Below are 18,116 nucleotides of genomic sequence, written 5' to 3' on the forward strand. Positions count from 1 at the left end.
TCTCATGGGTTTCAGGCAAGGGAGTCTTTTCCAGCACTATCTGGAAATTCCAGGGATTGATCCTTCCTTGGGACCTTCTGTATGCAAAGTGGGATCTCTATTACTAGGCTATGGCCCTTTCCCAAATGCCTTCCCAAAAGCTGGTACTCTGTCATACCTCAGGTTGCGTGTTTTCGGGTTATGGACACGCCGAAAACCGGAAGTACCGGAACAAGTTACTTCTGGGTTTTGGCGCTTGCGCAGAAGCACCGAGTTGCGTCACGCGCATGTGCAGACGTGGCGCTGCGGGTTGCGAACATGCCTCTCTCATGGATCACGTCCGCAACCCGAGCTTCCCCTGAATTGCATCACTTTGCTTTCGTTTTTTTAAAATATAACTTTAATTGAGTTTCAGGACAAACACAGAAAATATACAGAATAAAAACCGTACTGTATTCAGAACTCAAAAACATTGGTTCCCCTTCCCACCCAGAATCCACTGACCCTCCTCCCACCTCTTCCCTAGAGAGCTTAATGTCATCAGCACACCCAAAGCCTTTTCATAGTACTTGGTTACAGCAGGAGCAGACAGATTAAAGGGATTCAGTACATACACCTGTCGTGCCTAAAAGAGCCAGATGCATATTGGGTTGGAACAAGGTTTAGATCTCTAAATCCGTAGTCATATCCCATTCTCTAAGATGTACCTCTTGGATTTGCTCCTGTGCATGTCTTGTACAGCTTGGGCAGGGTGCTGCTGCTGACACCCAGCTGCTCTCCAGCCTCTTAACATGGTCCAGAAGGCTTTGGTTGATGGGGAGCCTAAGAATGGAATGGATGAATGAAAGCATCAGTGCTCTTCTCCAATACACAGAAGTGGGCCCTGATGCTGTAGACCCTTTAATATGTTGTATGGAACAGGCGCGTCCTGGATGTGCAGTATACATAGGGTCCCAGTTTTTCCACGGCATGCAAAAATTCCCCCCCCCCTCCAGCACACAGCAGTCTTTATACACACTGTTCTCTTTCACATGTCCGCAAAGCTGGCCAAAAGCATTTGTTCATTGATGGGAAACAAAACAGTGGGTTCAAGGAATCTAAAATATGTAGTGGATCTTTTTGTACACCTACTTAGGCTCCCGCTGAAAAGAAAACTCTTGTGTGAATGAGACTGATGCTCTGTATATCATAACTTCAGTGGCTAGAATACTTTATGCAAAGGCGTGGGGTGGAAAACGGAAGCCTAATAAACTATATCTAATCAAGCATGGGAGCAGGTAAATATTGGTAAGCTAACAGATATGCTATGGGGTTAGAGAAGTTGAGAGAGAGAATAATCCATGGAACCAAGTAACTTAATATCTCAAAAGAGAGATGGGAATTTCAGGACAGGGAATTGATTACATGTGTTTATGAGGACATAAAATTGATACAAATGAGGAAAAGTCAAAAGCTTTAAACAGCATGAAGAACAAGTCAGTCATCAGCCCCAGGTATCCTTTTTTAACTCTTATATTTATTCTAGCTCTGTAATAGTAAAATTATTTAATTCTATGCAAGTTTTGAAATTAAAGGCTTTAAATGTTGATGTTCGATTGTATGAAATAATCATGTTTATTTATTTTTTAAATGAAACTGGTGCTCCAGACAGCGTTTGCATTTCCAAAGCTCAATCCCCTATTGATTTATTCTGTGTTTTGCTTACTGATAAGGGTCACACGTTTTTGTAATAACTTTTGAGTACAAGAGGCAGTCTCAGATATTCTTTATAGGTTTTCCTATTAAATATAAGCTATTGTAGTCATCTTTATGGTGGCAAATTTTCATGCCTTTAAGAAATGAGCTCACTTGGCCTTTACTTCAATAAATCTTGAGTTGTAATAAAAGCTATCAAATCTGGCTGACCAGGCCAATTGCCCTGTCTTTATTCAGTTCCCATGATTCATTAGATGCCATTTATAGTAGGGGAAATAAATGACCGGCACCACATTTGCAAAGCCTGAGACATGAGAGTAGCTTTGGCTGTTCCATGGAGGGACAGCGAGTGCTTTGCAAACCCTATTCTTCTTTATCTCTGTTTAATGTGCATTAGAGATGCAAGGCATTACTTGTTCCTTTGCCCCATTGTGCCTTCTTGAAACTGCTCCGTTGCTTGCTGCCAGGCATGTAACTCCTAGGTGCTTGAAGCTGAAAACTCCAGACAGCTGTGTTGCTCATCCTCTGACGGGGAAATGATAGCACTCCATCTGTGTCTTCCTCCCTAGTACAGAGGTAGTCCAACATTGTGTCCTCCAGATGTTGCATTGCAGCAAGACTCTTAGCAACTTGGCTCTGCAAGGAACCCACAGTGCATAGTTAGGCTATGCAGCCCCCTGCCACAGGGGGCAGTGATGGCCACCAGCTTGGATGGAGGGCAGCATGTTGTCTGCCTTTGCCCAAGTAGATAGAAGGGCCCTGGGGAGTGTGGGATCAGTGGATGATTTCCTGTGGGTTGATCTAAAAAAACAAACAAGCTGCATTTTGATTACTCTCCCGTGTACTGGAATAGCTAGAAAGATAAAGTAGGCAGTTGGTTGAAATCACATCTCGGACTTGGACTCCTTATCTACCCACACATTAGTAGGCTCCGTGTTTCAATAATAATAATAATAATAATAATAATAATAATAATAATAATAATAATAAAAACAGCTGTTATTTCAATGTATTTATATTCCACCTTTCTCCTAGTTCGGAGTTCACTATAAAATATAGAGTAATAAAAGTGAGCTAGTTGAAAAGCAATAGTTAAAATACATTAAAGCACATTTAAAACCAGCATTGAAATACAGTTTGCCCTGACCCAGTGGTCAGCTTCGTCTGCATCTTAGTTTTCTAAGGGCTATCTGAATAATGGGAATAATGGTGGGCTTGCAGGGGTGAAAGGCAAACATGCAGGTTCGGAGTTGCAGAATTTTTTTAGAGCGCTAATACTATTCTGTAAACCATAACTGGTTGATTGCTAGAGAATGTAGTTGGCTCGCTTTTTGTTTTGACTCTGCTGAATGCCAATAATGGGCTGCTACTCTGTCTCCAGAGCAACGGTGCATATCCAGGTGAACGATGTCAATGAGTATGCCCCGGTGTTTAAAGAGAAGTCCTACAAAGCCGCCGTTATTGAGGGCAAGAGGTATGACAACATCCTGAAAGTGGAAGCAGTGGATGCCGACTGCTCTCCCCAGTTCAGCCAGATCTGCAGCTATGAAATCGTCACACCAGATGTTCCCTTTGCTATTGACAAGGATGGTAAGTAGGACCATTGACTGTGTGTGTGTTTGTACAGGGGTAGTGTCCATTTCACCCTGCTCCATAAAAGCATTTAAATCTGGCATTTTTAATTTTTTGCGATTTTGGAAGGGACAAAAAAAGCTCAACAAATGTGGCAACCCTATACTAGGACTTAACATTAGATACAAACGAGAGATGAGGAATCTGTTGCCTTCTACAAGCTCCCATCAGACTCAGCCAGTGTGGCCAGTGATCAGGGATTATAGGAATTGTAGCCCAGCAACATCTGGAGGACCCACACGTTCCTCATCCCTGATGCAACAGTAGAAAATACCTCTTTTCATTGGTGCTTCAAATTTTCAGCCTACAAAATAGGAGTATTTCAAACTTTGTTCTCGAGAGCTTTGGAGCTGGTCGTGTGCTTGGCATAGGCTACTATAGGAGATCAGGTGTGTCTAAGGAAAGTTGGAAAAAGACTTAATGTCTCTCTGCTGCCCATCCTGCCCTGTGATGAAAAGTCACAGGGGAGGGATGGACGCATTCCACAGCAGAGGTTCTCAAACCGCTGGTGGACCATGAGCTCCATTCTGATGGGCTCCAGAAAGCTTGCAGAATTGTACTTGGTCCTGCATTTTATGGATGCTTTTTCTTCTTCCATTTTCTTTTCTGATGACTGGGATTGAGGCTGCTTTTTGACTGGGACCAGGTTGTTGAAGAGGCTAAAGAGGCCTAGTGCCCACAATTTTCTCAGCAGTTTTATTGTGACATAGGAGCTGTAGACTGAAAAATATTGTTAAAACACACACATCCTTTGATTTACGGAACAAAAAAAGTGCATTAAGATATCTATTGAGGTTCCCAGTGAGTGGTCTGCAGCAACTTTTGAGAACCGTCATTCTAGAGTACCCTGGACTCTTTAAGTTCACTTCATGCAAGAGGCACAACTGCTTGGTTAGTGTCTTGTTTATTTAGTGCATTTATATCCCACCTTTTCCTCCCAAAGAGCTCTAAGTGGTATACATGGTTCTCCCCCTCCTCATTTAATTCCCTCAACAATCCTGTGAGGCAAGTTAGGCTGAGATACAGTGACACGCTCCAAGGGCCACCTGGTGAGCTTCATAGCTGAGCTGGGATTTGAACCCTGATCTCCTGAGTCCTAGTCCAGCACTCTTAAGCACTACAGCACACTGTAGGCTGAGCACTGCAAAACACTCTTTAGCGCAGAAGATTTGATGGCAAAATAAATACTGGATTATCTACGTGCATTTTTTGTTTGCTTTCTGTTGATTCTCTACGTGTTCCCACTGCTTCCCGAACCCATTCACCAAGAAAATTCTCCTATAACCTGGCATAGGCATCCCAAGTAAATTTTTATTCACAACTTCTCCACCCCCTCAACCTTTTCAGTGCACCAGGTTTTTTTTTATTGAAAAACAAACAAACGCTTTCCTCCTGCTGTCAGGTTACATTAAGAACACAGAGAAGCTGAACTACGGCAAGGAGCACCAGTATAAGCTCACCGTGACGGCCTATGACTGTGGGAAGAAGAGAGCTGCTGAGGACGTGCTGGTGAAGATCACCATTAAACCTACATGCAAGCCAGGCTGGCAAGGTCAGTGCTGTTCCCCACCCACCCAATGCAGTGTTACAGCATTGAAATTCTTTCCAGTGCCTGTTGCCAGTACCCTTTTTGGGGGGGAAGTGGTGTTGAAAGTGTTGGCAGAGCAGCTGTAGGTGTCCCTGGAAGCCACTTCCTACTTGGATCCGCTTTAATCTGGGTTTAGGCCTAGTGGATCCAGGGTCTAGTCAACCCTTGCAGAGGGGCGTGGGGTTCTGGCCATTCTGAATGAGCCAGTGATCTGACCACTCCTGAAAATAGTAACGGTACCACTCTGTTCTGTCTTGTTCAGTCCCCACCTGGAGTTTCATGTCCAGTTCTGGGCACCACAATTTAAGAGCAATATTGACAAGCTGGAACTGTGTGCACAGGAGGGCAGCAAAGATGATAAAGGGTCTGGAAACCAAGCCTTGTGAGGAACAACTGAGGGAGCTGGGTATGTTTAGCCTGGAGAGGAAGAGATTAAGAGGTGATATGTTAGCCACCTTCAAATATCTGAAGGGCTGGCAGTGTCACATGGAAGACAGTGCAAGCTTGTTTTCTGCTGCTCCAGAGGGTGGGGCCCGAACCAAAGGATTCAAATGACAATACAGGAGATTCTGACTAAACATTAGGAAGAACTTTTTGAGGGTAGGAGCTGTTAATCGGTGGAATGTATTTCCTGGGAAGGTGGTGGACTCTCCTTCATTGGAGGTTTTTAAACCAAGGTTGGATGGTCATCTGTCAGAGATTCTTTAGCTATGATTCCTGCATTACAGGGGGTTGGACTTAGATGACCCTTAGGGTCCCTTCCAACTCCACAAAAGCCCACCCTGGGCCTGTTGGTTTGTGACAACTACCACCCAGTTCCCAATACTACCCCTCCCTCCCTTTAGGAAAGGTGTTTGAGAGGGTTGTGGCACAGTAAGTGCAGTTACTCTTGGAAGAAAAAGATCATTTGGACCCATTTCAGTTCTCAGCTCAGGCCCGGTTGTAATAGGAAGTAAAATATTTTTAGTTCCTAACTCATCACCTTTGTTCTTCTGAGGCTGTGGTTTTGTACTTCTTTATATTCTCTGCTTTCTTTTAAAATTGGATTGGTTGAGGTTCCAGGGTTTGCTAATGGATCTTTACTGTTCTCCCCTACCCCCTCCATTTATGAATTCAGGCTGGAGCAAAAGAATGGAGTACGAACCTGGAACTGGCTCCCTCGCTCTCTTTCCCAACATCCATCTGGAGACATGTGATGAGCCCATCACCTCCGTGCAGGCCACAGTTGAGCTGGAGACCAACCATATCGGGAAGGGCTGTGACCGAGATACTTACTCTGAGAAATCCCTTCACAGGCTCTGTGGTAAGTTCCTTTGGTCTGACTTAGGCCTCTCGACAATCCACGCCTTCCTTTTATCTTTATCTCATTTCAGATAGTCAGTGCAAAATCTGCATAACCCACCCCCCACAAATCAGTATTTTTAAAATCTTAAAACTTTATAAAATTAAACTATTTTGCTGTTGTTGTCATCCGTGTGTCTCGAGAGACAACAGAGTGCATTTCCAGGAGTAAAGTCAGACTGCTGAGTCAGCAGCACCAAAGTGACCTCCATGGGGTGTAAACCTGGGGGACCTGGGGTGCCCAGAAAACAAGACACCCCCCTCCCCCCCCCCCCGGTCTTGCTGGTGTGATCCAAAGGGAAGCAGAGCAATACATCTTCTCCTGAAGATATTCCGCAAGGCAGCAGAGGTATAGGATCAGAGTTTTATTTCTCCTAAATGGGCTACCTTCTCAGGTTGACGAGCCCCATCTGCCCCTATAATAGAACTAGAATAAATATTATGAATGGAAGTAACTATTCTTAATAAAAGGAGCAGATACTTCATCTGGTGTCTGTAACTTGTTCTTCGTTTTGTTTGAAGCCCTCAGCTTTTCTTTTAAGTGCATTTATTTCATGTACTTTGTACAGTAGGCTATTTTCTAAACACACAAATGCACACTTCTCTGTCCTCCTTCCATGCAAGCAAAGAGTCAAAAGACACATTTCCAGCCAGGCAAATACAGTGAGTGAGTGTGTGAAGCAAAACCAGTGAGACAGATAGCCTGGAGAGGGTCCTATGGGTCAGATAGAGAACTCTGGAGGGTTGCATTTGGCCCCCCTGGTCTGAGATTCCCCATCCCTGTTGTAAGCATTGACAGACCAGAGGTGGAGGAAGGTGGGCACTCCCCTTTAGCATGTGGCCTTTAAAACAAAGGATAACTCATTTATTTGTGTTACTGGTTTATAACCCTCCCTTTTTTGTTGGTGTGTTGGAAGTGGCTAATGCACACCACCACTGGCATGTGAAATATCAGTGTGAAATTATACCAGTCTTTATCTGTTGCGTGTGAGTTGGTCTCTTCATCATCAGCTAGCCCACAAGTTTTTATTCACAGCTTCTCCTTCTGTCTGCCTCCTCTGGGAAAGACCAGAACTAGGCCATAAACAGTGCAGAAGGCCAGAAGAGGCAGGCGCAAACCTGCACCTATATCCCTAATAGTGTTGTATTATTCTCTCTTAACTGTAAGCTCCTTTGGGAGCCAATCTTGGCTGCATAGCATGGTGTCAGTATCCTTACGAACAATTCCCAGTGCAAGCTCTTGAGAGATGGCTTTGGTCTTCCTCCATGGCTCCTGTCAGCTGAACATTTCTCCAAGGGAATGAGCAACAATGGCAATTGTTAGGGCTGGGTTTGGTCCCTTCCCTTGCTCCTGAGAATTAAACAGCCTCTGAGTGCAGCAGCAGCAGCAGCAGCAGCAGCAGCAGCAGCAGCAGTGATGGCTCATTGAAGGCTGAGCTTGAGGGATTGGATGACAGAAGCCATATGAGAGGAGGGAGCTGTAAATAGTGATGGACCCTTCTTCAATTTGAAACAAGAACTCAACAAGAGAAGTGCCATTAGAGCGTAATGCAGTTCTCAACACAAAGTGCAGAGATGCTGAAGGCAGTGGGACCTGGATATTGGCCAGTGGGTTAAATGAGGGGGGCATTTTTAAAGCTGTGGCGGTCTGTCTAGCTCCACTACAGTGGAAGTTCAGCAAACAATGCTGACTCTGAATTCTTGCTGCTAATTCTGTGAAAGCCTAGCATTTTTTCCTAACAACAGATCACACACACACACACACACACACACACACACACACACGTGTTTCCTTTGTTGGCAGTCTGCTGTGACATTGTTGATGGTTTTAATTGCAGGTGCTTCCTCTGGCACAGCTGAGCTCCTTCCTCCTCCGAGCAGCACGGCAAACTGGACAATAGGCCTTCCGACTGACAACGGCCATGACAGCGACCAGGTCTTCGAGTTCAATGGCACCCAAGCCGTGAAGGTCCCAGACAACGTTGTCACCGTCAACATGAAAGAGCCTTTTGTGATTTCCGTGTGGATGAGGCATGGGCCTGGGGCCAGGGAGAAGGAGACCATCATCTGCAACTCAGACAAGACAGGTTGGAACGGGTGGAGAAGGGAACCCTTGGGCTAAAAAATGGGGGATTTTAGAACTGGCTGAACCATTGCAACACCACAGAACGTTAGCAAACATTCCAAGTTCTGTGAGTTGGAGGGAGGGAGAAGAACCTGATTGCATCTGTGTAAGAATGGTTGCCCAGTGCTCACCAGGATGCTGCAGTCTGTTCTGATTTCGTGTGTTTGGTGTGGGTGAGGGGCAGGGTTGTTGTTGGTGGGTAAATGTATCTGATTCTTTAGTGGCAGTCAGAAGTGTGGGAGTTGCTGCTTTCCAGTTTTCTCCAGCAGGTGTTGCAATATGATCCCTCAGTATACTCATAAAAAATGAACGGAGTGCACAAAAGTCTTGATTGACATTTTCTGGGAAAACATGTTTTTCTCTTCTGTCCTGCATTTCCCCTCCTCGATTTCTTTGTCGATAGCATCAGTCTTTGAATGATACCAACAGTAATCTGGAAGGTGGTATTGAGACAAAAGAGATGCGATCATTTGGGTTTTGTACATTGCACCTCAACAGTGCAGAAAGGAATTTCGTGTCTTGTCATCTTGAGGCTGAAGCAGCCATTTTGAGCAACTAAAACTTTGATCTCCCAAAACTTAACCTAGCCTTCCCTGAGACTTAGTTGAACTACAGCTCCCATCAGCCCCAGGCAGTCTATCAAACAACATCTGGAGGACACCTTGGGAAAGGGCCTCTTCCTCCTTTTTGATCAGTCTCCACTTAATAAGGGGGAAAGATCAAGGCATATCAGTCAAAAGCTGGCTGTGTTCAAAAGTGCTCTCTTCAAGCAGAAGCTTCCATGCTTTCACTTAGAAGAATTGGGGTAAGGCCAACTTAAGATGTTTCCCTTAATTAAAAAGAGATCATCTGGGATCCTGAAAATAATTAGGTTGGAGATGAAGCTTTTAAAACATGGGTGAATTATTCCATTCATTCTTGGATGTGGTTATGCAGAAGGATGCTCTCGGCCACAGAGAATTTGATTCCTGAGTACAGCAGATTTACATGACAGTTTTCTCTTATCTTGGTAGTAGTGGCTTAAAGATGGATTCATGTGAACGCATCCCCCAGTGTGTGTTGGTGCGTTGTGAATCTTTTCTGCCCCTTCCTCCCAGAGGGCTCCAAAAACCCTGAACTCTGTGGCCAACTATTGTTGAGCAATATGGATTTTTTTGCAGCTTGTCAAGGAAGCCTGTGCTCTTGAAATCCATTGTAATTCAGACCCTTTCCCAGAAACTAATTCCATGCTTTTCAGCACAGGGGAACTGTCATTAAATCCATGCACCCTTATCAGCAAAGTTGCTTTTCTGGGTCCCTTTCACACTGAATGGGGAAGCAGGGGTGCTCTTGTGTGAAAAGCCACCCCGGCTCCGAATTCCAGGCTGAAGGCTGTCACGAGACTAGCAAACCAGAATACTGCCATTTATTCTTTCACTTCAATGCTGGCCTATTTCTTCTTATTGCACCTCTGTGCAAAATTTGGCTGAGCCATTAGTTGAGAAGCGGACATTTTCCTGAAATGTCTTGGACTGTCAAAGAGCAATTGCTATGGAACTGCCCTAAGGGGAGGCATTTCTGCCATGGAAATGGTCTCCCTTTGATTAGGCCTCCTGCATCCTTTTTTGCTAAGCACCTCCCTTTACTGCAGGGGTAGGGAACCCTCGAGCTGAAGGATGCAGAGTTGGCCTGCCAGGCCATGGTATTTTGGGGCAAGCCACGCCTATCCATCCTACACCTTGCTGTCATACCTGACGTCAGGTGTGGGGCAGGTAATGGCAAAGCTTCAAAGATAAACATGAGAGCTTAAAGTGAGTTTCCTTTGTTGGAGTAAGGCAGCAGCGTTCTCCCTCCTGGCACTGCTGCTTAACCATCTGAAAAGCAGAGTGCAGGGCTGTTTAAAAGCCCTCATGCAAGCAGCCCTCCCCACTCTTGACACTGCAGTTTTCTGAAATTTAAACAGCAGCATGGGACTTCTTCAGGCAGCTTTGAAGTCCTGACAATCAGAGCTTCAAAGCACAGCATTTCTGGATGTCTCTGTGACATCAGGTGGTTGGCAGACAGGGAGCCCCACCCACCCATCAGATTTTTCCCAGAAGGGGTGTGGAGCTGAGGATCTAGCCCACCTGCTGGAAAGGTTCCCCACCCCATGCTTATGCTGTGACAAGAATGTGCTGGATTGTAACATGTATAACAGGATCCAAACGTTCACTAGCTTTACAACTGGAGGAAAGGGAAATGGTAACACAAGCCTGATCTTTCTTGGGACAGATATGAACCGGCACCACTATTCCCTCTATGTGCACAATTGCCGTCTTGGGTTCCTCTTCCGTCAAGATCCTTCGGAGGGGCAGAGTTACAAACCAGCAGAATTCCACTGGAAGCTGAACCAGGTGGGTTTATAAGAGGAGGCAAACCCTGGGTGTAATATTAGACAGATCAATAGCCAGTCTTTGTATGTCAATTTGCAGTAGGAAAAGGCCAGCCCTCTGTGAAGTGTTCGTTATGGAACCGTAATGGGGTAGCAATACAGTAACACTCCTGCTTTTGGTATCTTTGACAAAATTTAGTTTTTATTATCAAGAACTGGATGTGAAAGGAAGTTATCCGGCCCAAAGTGGAGGTTCCCTCCCTCCCTCCCTCCATTTAAAAACTCTTGTACCTTTTACAGGTGTGCGACAAGGAATGGCATCACTATGTCCTCAATGTCGAATTTCCAGCAGTGACCCTGTACGTGGATGGAGTTTCCTTTGACCCTGTATCAGTGACGGAAGACTACCCGCTCCATCCCTCCAAAATAGAATCCCAGCTGGTGGTTGGAGCCTGCTGGCAAGGTAGCTTACCTTTTGTTTAGCTGCAGGCTTCTCAAAGGTGGCAGAATAGTTGTAGGTCATTTGTCCAGAACTCTTGTTGTTCTAGTTTGTGGGCAAACTCCACTGAGCTTGCATCTCTGCAGTGAGACTGCAAGAGAACAGATGGAGATTGAAAATAGCAATGCATTTTCAATGGGGAATGCATAGGAGCTAATTGTGCAGCCTGTTCTCTCTCTTCCTAATTATATTGGGATGTCTGTGAAGCCCAGGTGATTGGCAGGCTCACAGTCTGTTGGCAGAGTTAAATAAAAGCAAAACATTTGCTGCAAATCTTGAGAACATCAGTGGAGAAAACCTCACCTTGGAATGAAGAAGTTGTGCTTTTGAACTTGGTTAGAATTTACATGAATGCTAAATTTATTGTGTTTTCCTCCCTCTGGGGCCACACGCTTGGTTTTGAGGATTTTGACGGAGTAATTTACCCTCTGTGTCTGTGTGTTGGAGGATTTTGCTGCTTATGTCTATAAAAAGAAACACAGCAGTAGCTGTAGGTTTTAACATGCAAAGCAGGTTTAAACGGCCGTTCCCTCGAGGATGCATATTGCTGAATCACAGCCTTCAAGGCCACTGACGCTCTCCCTCGTCAGCATCTTGAGAAAATGGATTCCGGGATTCATCCCAAGAGCAGAGGAAGGGATGTAGATCACCAAACGAAGACACCTGCTGTATCTAGGCTAAAGGGGGGGGGGGAGTTAGCACCATAAATGGCATATTTATTCGTAGGATTAGTATCCAGCTAAGTCCTACTCAGAGTAGGACCCATTAAAATAAATGAATCTAAGTTAGTCATGGCCATTAGTTTCAGTGGATTTACTCTGAACAGGGTAAGCTTCAGAATACAATCCCTAACTATATTGTATCCTGCAAGACTTATTTCCTGGCATATATTTAAAGCTTTTGAAATGCATTTTTAAATGTGAAAATGATATAAAGAACAGAGGAATCTTCCTGAATGCCTAGAAGCACTCTCACTGCAATGTCGGCATGTGCTGATGGTTTTTAGAATGGTTTCTCTGTGCTTCCTGATTTGGAAGGTCAAAATGGCACTTGGGTGTCCCTAAGAGGCAATTATTTGATCCCCTTGGGTGTGTTAAACGATTGCACTTTCATCTTATGCAGTGAGGCTTAGCAGGCCTGGCGGGTCATGCCCCAGCCAGCTGTGGCTCAGGCTTGCGCCTGTAGAGGAATGAGGAAGGTAGTAAGATCAAATGTACCACCTTATACTGCGTTATTGAGGGGGGGCAGAGATTTGTATGCTTCCTCACGTGTAAACTTCTGTTCAGCGGGAAAGAGCTATAGCTCAGTGGTGGAACTGCTTTTCATGCAGAAGCTCCCAGGTTCATCAGTCCTTGGCATCTCTATCATAGGGCTGGGAATGTCCCCTGTCTGAAATCCTGGAGAGCTGCAGCTGGTCAGCATAGGCAATACAGAACTAGATGGTGTAAGACAGCTTGCTGTGTTCCTGTGTCTCAAGGGAAGGGTCCTAGTGCAGATGTAGAGCACATGCCTTGCATGCAGAATGTTCCCAAGTTCAGCCCCCTGCAGCATCTGGTAGGTCTGGGAAAGGTTTCCATCTGAAACCTGCAGTCGAATTTGTCCCTTTCCTTTATGTCCCCTCTGAGTTCCTCCACATCATCCCTGCTACACTCTGCCGCACATGAAGATCCATCTCCCAAGTGTGCCCTCTGGAAAGTGTCCTTCTGCAGTGTTCTTGGGGTTCCCTGATACAAGGCTAAGGGTTTCCTTGGTGGGAGGATGAATATAGGAAGGGGAGAGAATTTAAGAATATATATATATATATAGTACTGAATGCAGAGAGGGAGATGGGCATCTGGTAAACAAAGCACGTCCTCCAAGGCATGTGCACTGCGTCAGAGAAACCTTCAGGTCCTAACCACCCGGTTCCTTTTTCTCTTCTCCTTGTTCCTATCCTTTCGTCTTGCTTTTCTGCAGAATATACAGGAAATGAGAATGACACAGAAAAAGCGACCGAGACCCCTGCAGGTTGCTGGTGTTCTTACTTATTCTCCCCGTTTCACTTCTAAGCCGAAATATCGCTTCATCTCACACATAGCATGACATGCCAGCATTGCATTATGGCCATTGAAGCTACATTATTATTGTGTTGCTGGGCTTGTTTTCTTCCATTGTGCTTCTTTTTTCTTCTTTTTCTTGTTTGGTTGTTTCTTGAATGTTCACTTCTTTTCTTTTTATCTCCCATTGGTGATAACTGCAAGATTAAAAGCAGTTTAAAAGGCTGCTTTGAAATGAGACAGTTTGTCAATTGCTTTGATGGTTCAGCCCTCGCTGCATGCAAAGTGAGGGCAGGTTGTTGCGGTCACTTGCAGTGCTCATTGGGCAGCAAATTGCTCCCTTGAATCGAATGGTCAATCAGAAGAGCTGCCTCTTCTATAAATTTCCATGTCCCATAACAAGAGGATGGAGGAAGTGTTGGAATGACTTGCCAGCCGATATGTTTGGGGAGGGTCTGTTACATACGCAGCTGTAAAACTCTTGTGACTTGCAGCTGATATTTCCAGGTCTGTTGGAAACGGCTCGGTGGATTTAACATCTCAGCTTGAGACAATTAAACCAAGACTTTCGTTAATTTTAAATTGCACCTTTTATATGAAGTGCTGTACAGGGTAGAAGAATACCTTCTAATTATTCTCATCTTGAACGGCGAAGTTAAAAACTAGCTTTTGAGAACTGTTAAATAATAGAACTAATGCTTAATTTTGAAGAAGGCTGTCATCCAATTAAAGAACTCTTAGATTAATTTCTGTGGATCTTGATAGGTTAACTCTGTATGTGCATATGAAAGCAATAGTTCCAAAAAGTAAAAAGCATCCTATTTTTATTTTATTTTTTTAGACTGTAGAAGTGTGTCATGGTTAACATCATATTAGAAGAGGTGTGTTGGAATAGCCCATGCAAAGATTGGTCTTCCTAGCTTCATCTTCTCCTCATAGTTTCAGGAAAGGACAGTAGCTCAGTGGTAGAGTATTTACTTTGCATGGAGAAGGCCCCAGGTTCAATCTGTTCTATTGCCAAATGGGGTTGGAAAAGACCCCTGGAGAGTTGCTGCTAGTCAGTGCAGAGCTGGAAGGTCCAGTTTTCCAAGTCCGTATGAGGCAGCTTCTCACATTCAGTAGAAGGAAACTGCTTCCAAATGAGGTAGCTTCCTGCATCTGGTGTCTAATTGAGTGGCAATTGTTACTTGGACTGTTGTGTAAATATTTTATTTAAGTGCAGTTTCCGTACTGCAGCTACGAAGGTAGCCTTGGCCTTTTGAAGAGACTGCTTCTAAGGGAGAAAATCCTGTTTTTGATGACCAAAGGATTGTACCACTTTCCTTCAGCACTGAGTAGGGTCATTCCATCCTCGCCCCAAAAGCCATATTTATTGCATGAGTGGACTTCTTTTGTTCTTTTTGAGTTCTCTACCCCACCCCCTTGTGCTTGAACATACCTGCAAGGTTAACACAAGAATGGGCACTAAACTAACCCGCATGCCAGTTTTAAGAACAAAAGCACAGTTGGCACTTTAAACAAACGCACGCACGCACCCTCCCGAAGCAAACTTGTATGATGCTCAAGATGTCTTCCTTTGCTCCATAAAGGTGGAGAGCTCCGCATGGCCCAGTTCTTCCGAGGCAACTTGGCCGGCTTAATGATCCGCTCTGGTAAACTGGAGAACAAGAAGGTGATTGACTGCCTTTACACCTGCAAGGAAGGACTGGATTTACAGACCTCAGACGGCGTCGGCAAAGGCCTGAAGGTAAACTTGTGCAGCAGAGGGACCCTTGATCCATTGGCAGAACAGAGATCAATTAGGATGATGTTATGTGTGTCTCTCTCACACACACATCCCCCTCTCCTTTCTCTAATGAGAGCAGGACTGACGTCTGTCCTGGCACCGCCTGGTGTCTCTAAAGCAGGGGTGCCTAAAAGGAGGAAATCAAGGCCAGGGAGCAGATAGCATGCGCTCCAAGCAGAGCTGAGCTGCTAGGGCAACCACTCCTCCATCTTCCCTGGGGCTACTTAAACCTTGCATGCCCTGCAGGAAGCCAGGATCCAGGATGCTCAGACTGTCATTTGGGGGGGGGGGGGCTTTTGCCACCAATCAGCCTGAGAGGACCCGATTGCTCTGTATTGTAAACCGTCTATTTATTTTAGCATTTTAATTTTGGCCTTGGATGCCTTGGCAGAAAGGCAGTATACAGAAGCAATGACGTAACCTGTTGGCCCAGGGACTGCGTTCAAGCCTTGGGCATGGTTAGGAAGGATGTGTTCAGTGCATACATGGGTACACACTTGCCACTCACACACAGCACCTGCACTGCACACATTTGTTTTTAACTAGTATTGTGTATTACTGTAATGTTTGTTGCTGCTTCAGTTTTCTGTACACCACTTAGAGACACTTCTTGTATAATAAGCAGTGTAAAAATGGTCTAAATAAATATGGAAGATGCATTCGGATTATGTTTTAATTGCCATATTATTGGGGAGCTGCTGCCAGTCAGTGTATACAGAGCTGGATGAGCCATTGGTCTGAAACGGCTCCCTACGTGCCTGGGATTAATAATCATCCCATAAATTTGCTTGGAATTCTCTTGTATTGGGAGAAGCAAATTGAGGGGGAAGAATTCTCCCCCGCCCCCATACACCTTTCTTCTCTTTAGTTGCTGAGGCATGGAGAACTGCAACCTTGCAGTGGCAAGGGGGTTGCGGCAGCATGGAAAATATGCATGCAGAATTAGATGGATTACTGGAGATTTAGGAACCTGCCCGGTCCTGAAGATGTTTTCTTGGATGGTGAAATACACCCACAGTTACTGTGTTGCTACCTTTTCAAGCTAATTGGGGGCAGGCAGGCAAATCCCAGTTAATAAATTACTCTTTAAGCAGTAACTGTTGAAGAAACATAGAGACAGAGGAAGCTGCCTTATACAGAGTCTGACCATCAGTCCCATTTAGCTCAGTAATGTCCACACAGGTTGGCAGCAGCTCTCCAGGATTTCAGACGGGGACATTCCCAGTCCTACCTGGAGAATCAGGTTCTGTGATCCCTGACTTTTGGCCCTTCCCTAAAGACCCAGGGACACAGTCAGTGTGGACTATACTGAGCTAGATGGACCAGCACTCCAGGATTTCAGGCAGGAGTCTCTCCCAGCCCTACCTGGAGATGTTTAGGATTGAAACAGGACCATCTGCATGCAAAGCAGATGCTCTACCACTGAGCTACTGTTCCCCTTCCTGTCTCTGCATAGGGGAGTCTTGGGCACAGAATTGCTTTATTTTAGCACTTCCTGGGTCTGATCTCTTTCCTGCCCCTGCTGCCCCTTCTCACTTCTTCTCTCTGCCTGATCTTCCAGATCCACATGAACCCGAGCCAGTCAGTGTTGAGCTTGGAAGGAGACGACATTGACCGGTTTGACAAGGCCATGCAGCACATCGCCTACCTAAACTCCCGCCAGTTCCCCACACCTGGGATCCGGAGGATCAAGATCACAAGCACCGTGAAGTGAGTTTCCCTTTGGGAGCAAGGCATATGAGACTCGGGGTCGTGGGTTTGAGCCCCACATTGGGCAAAAGATTCCTGCATTGCAGGGGGTTGTTGTTGTTATTTACTCAGCTTATACACTGCCCTATACCCGGAGGTCTCAGGGCATTTCACAACAAGACCACAACATCAAACCAAAAGCAGTAACCTAGTAACCTCCCCTCCCCGCAAGCCACATTCTAAAAGGGTGTTGGATGTCAATAAGATCAACCAAAGGCCTGGTTAAAAAGGAACGTTTTCGCCTGGCACCTAAAGGTGTATAATGAAGGCGCCAGGCGAACTTTCCTGGGGAGAGCATTCCATAGATGGGGTTGGACTAGATTACCCCCGTGGTCCCAACTCTACTCGGTCGTCTTGAAGATGCCTCCACATCTCAGGGATAAGATTATTATGGTTATCAAAAGAAACGCCATGTTGCATCTGCAGCAGCACAACCAGATGCCTTCATCTGCCCTAGCTGCAACAAAACATGTCTCTCCCGTATCGGTCTCTACAGCCACAGCAGGCACTGCAACCTTCCAACAGTTTGACTTCTCCCCCAAAGGAACACTCTTCCATTGTCTTCCAAGACAGACGGATGCCAACCAGTTTTTCAGCAAAGTGACTTGAGGCGTCTTGTGGAAGCAAACAAAAACAACCCAAATTACTCGCTAGCAACATGCATAAAAGGCAGACCCAACTCTGCCCTATTGAAAAGATGAGGGGAAGAAGAGGGTCCCCCAAACATACTCCACCTTCCTAAACTGAGGTCCAGAGGCCTGGGGGGATAAAAATATGTTTGCCAAGCAACTGAAAGCACATAAGGGATGGTACCAGGCGTATCTTCCTGGGGACAGCATTCCACAGATGAGGAGCCACCACTGAGCAGAGAATGAAGGAGTTCCATAATGGAGGATGCTGGGCTCTTGTTCTTTGGGCGTGGCACGCACATCCTGTCCTTAAGAGGAGAACCCTCTGAATGTGCCCACGTGTTTTATCTTTCTTTAGAGCATTTGTGCCCCACTCTTTATCCAAACCGTGGCTTACCTACAATTAATTAAAACAAGATAGTCCTTGCCTGCAAGCTTCCAATCTGCAGAGCATGACACAAAAGGGACAGGGAGGGAGGAGAGGAAAAAGAAAACTCAGGCACCAGTTCTTAAATAGTAGTTATAACCGCCATCTGGCATAGAGACAGCTCAGGGGCAGAGGCAGAGCTGATGTGTGGTTTCTAAGATGATCACTGCCCACATTTCAGACAGGCCCTCTTTCTTACAGTTAGTCCTGTGCTGTGTGTCTTGTCCTCCTGGGATACCTACCGCCCTCTCTCCGGCATTGATGGCACCTCCCCCCCTCC

The 18,116-nt window shown here is 45.5% G+C and overlaps 1 protein-coding gene across 4 annotated transcripts in view; it reads left to right on the forward strand.

The window, feature by feature from the left end:
• The window catches only part of CLSTN1 (calsyntenin 1), a 64,633-nt gene that overhangs the window by 38,245 nt on the left and 8,272 nt on the right, over positions 1 to 18,116 (forward strand). For 2 of the 4 annotated variants that reach the window (XM_083628585.1, XM_083628586.1), the window contains 9 exons: positions 3,056 to 3,264; positions 4,709 to 4,858; positions 6,012 to 6,197; positions 8,074 to 8,322; positions 10,611 to 10,732; positions 11,011 to 11,173; positions 13,166 to 13,216; positions 14,835 to 14,992; positions 16,593 to 16,741. In XM_083628585.1, the coding sequence (XP_083484711.1) occupies positions 3,056 to 3,264; positions 4,709 to 4,858; positions 6,012 to 6,197; positions 8,074 to 8,322; positions 10,611 to 10,732; positions 11,011 to 11,173; positions 13,166 to 13,216; positions 14,835 to 14,992; positions 16,593 to 16,741 (1,437 nt within the window). The remainder of the gene's footprint in view (positions 1 to 3,055; positions 3,265 to 4,708; positions 4,859 to 6,011; positions 6,198 to 8,073; positions 8,323 to 10,610; positions 10,733 to 11,010; positions 11,174 to 13,165; positions 13,217 to 14,834; positions 14,993 to 16,592; positions 16,742 to 18,116) is intronic. The other 2 variants (XM_083628588.1, XM_083628587.1) reach the window with 1 other exon arrangement.

Source organism: Podarcis filfolensis (genome assembly GCF_964270895.1).
Source record: "Podarcis filfolensis genome assembly, chromosome: 8".
Taxonomy (NCBI): domain Eukaryota; kingdom Metazoa; phylum Chordata; class Lepidosauria; order Squamata; family Lacertidae; genus Podarcis; species Podarcis filfolensis.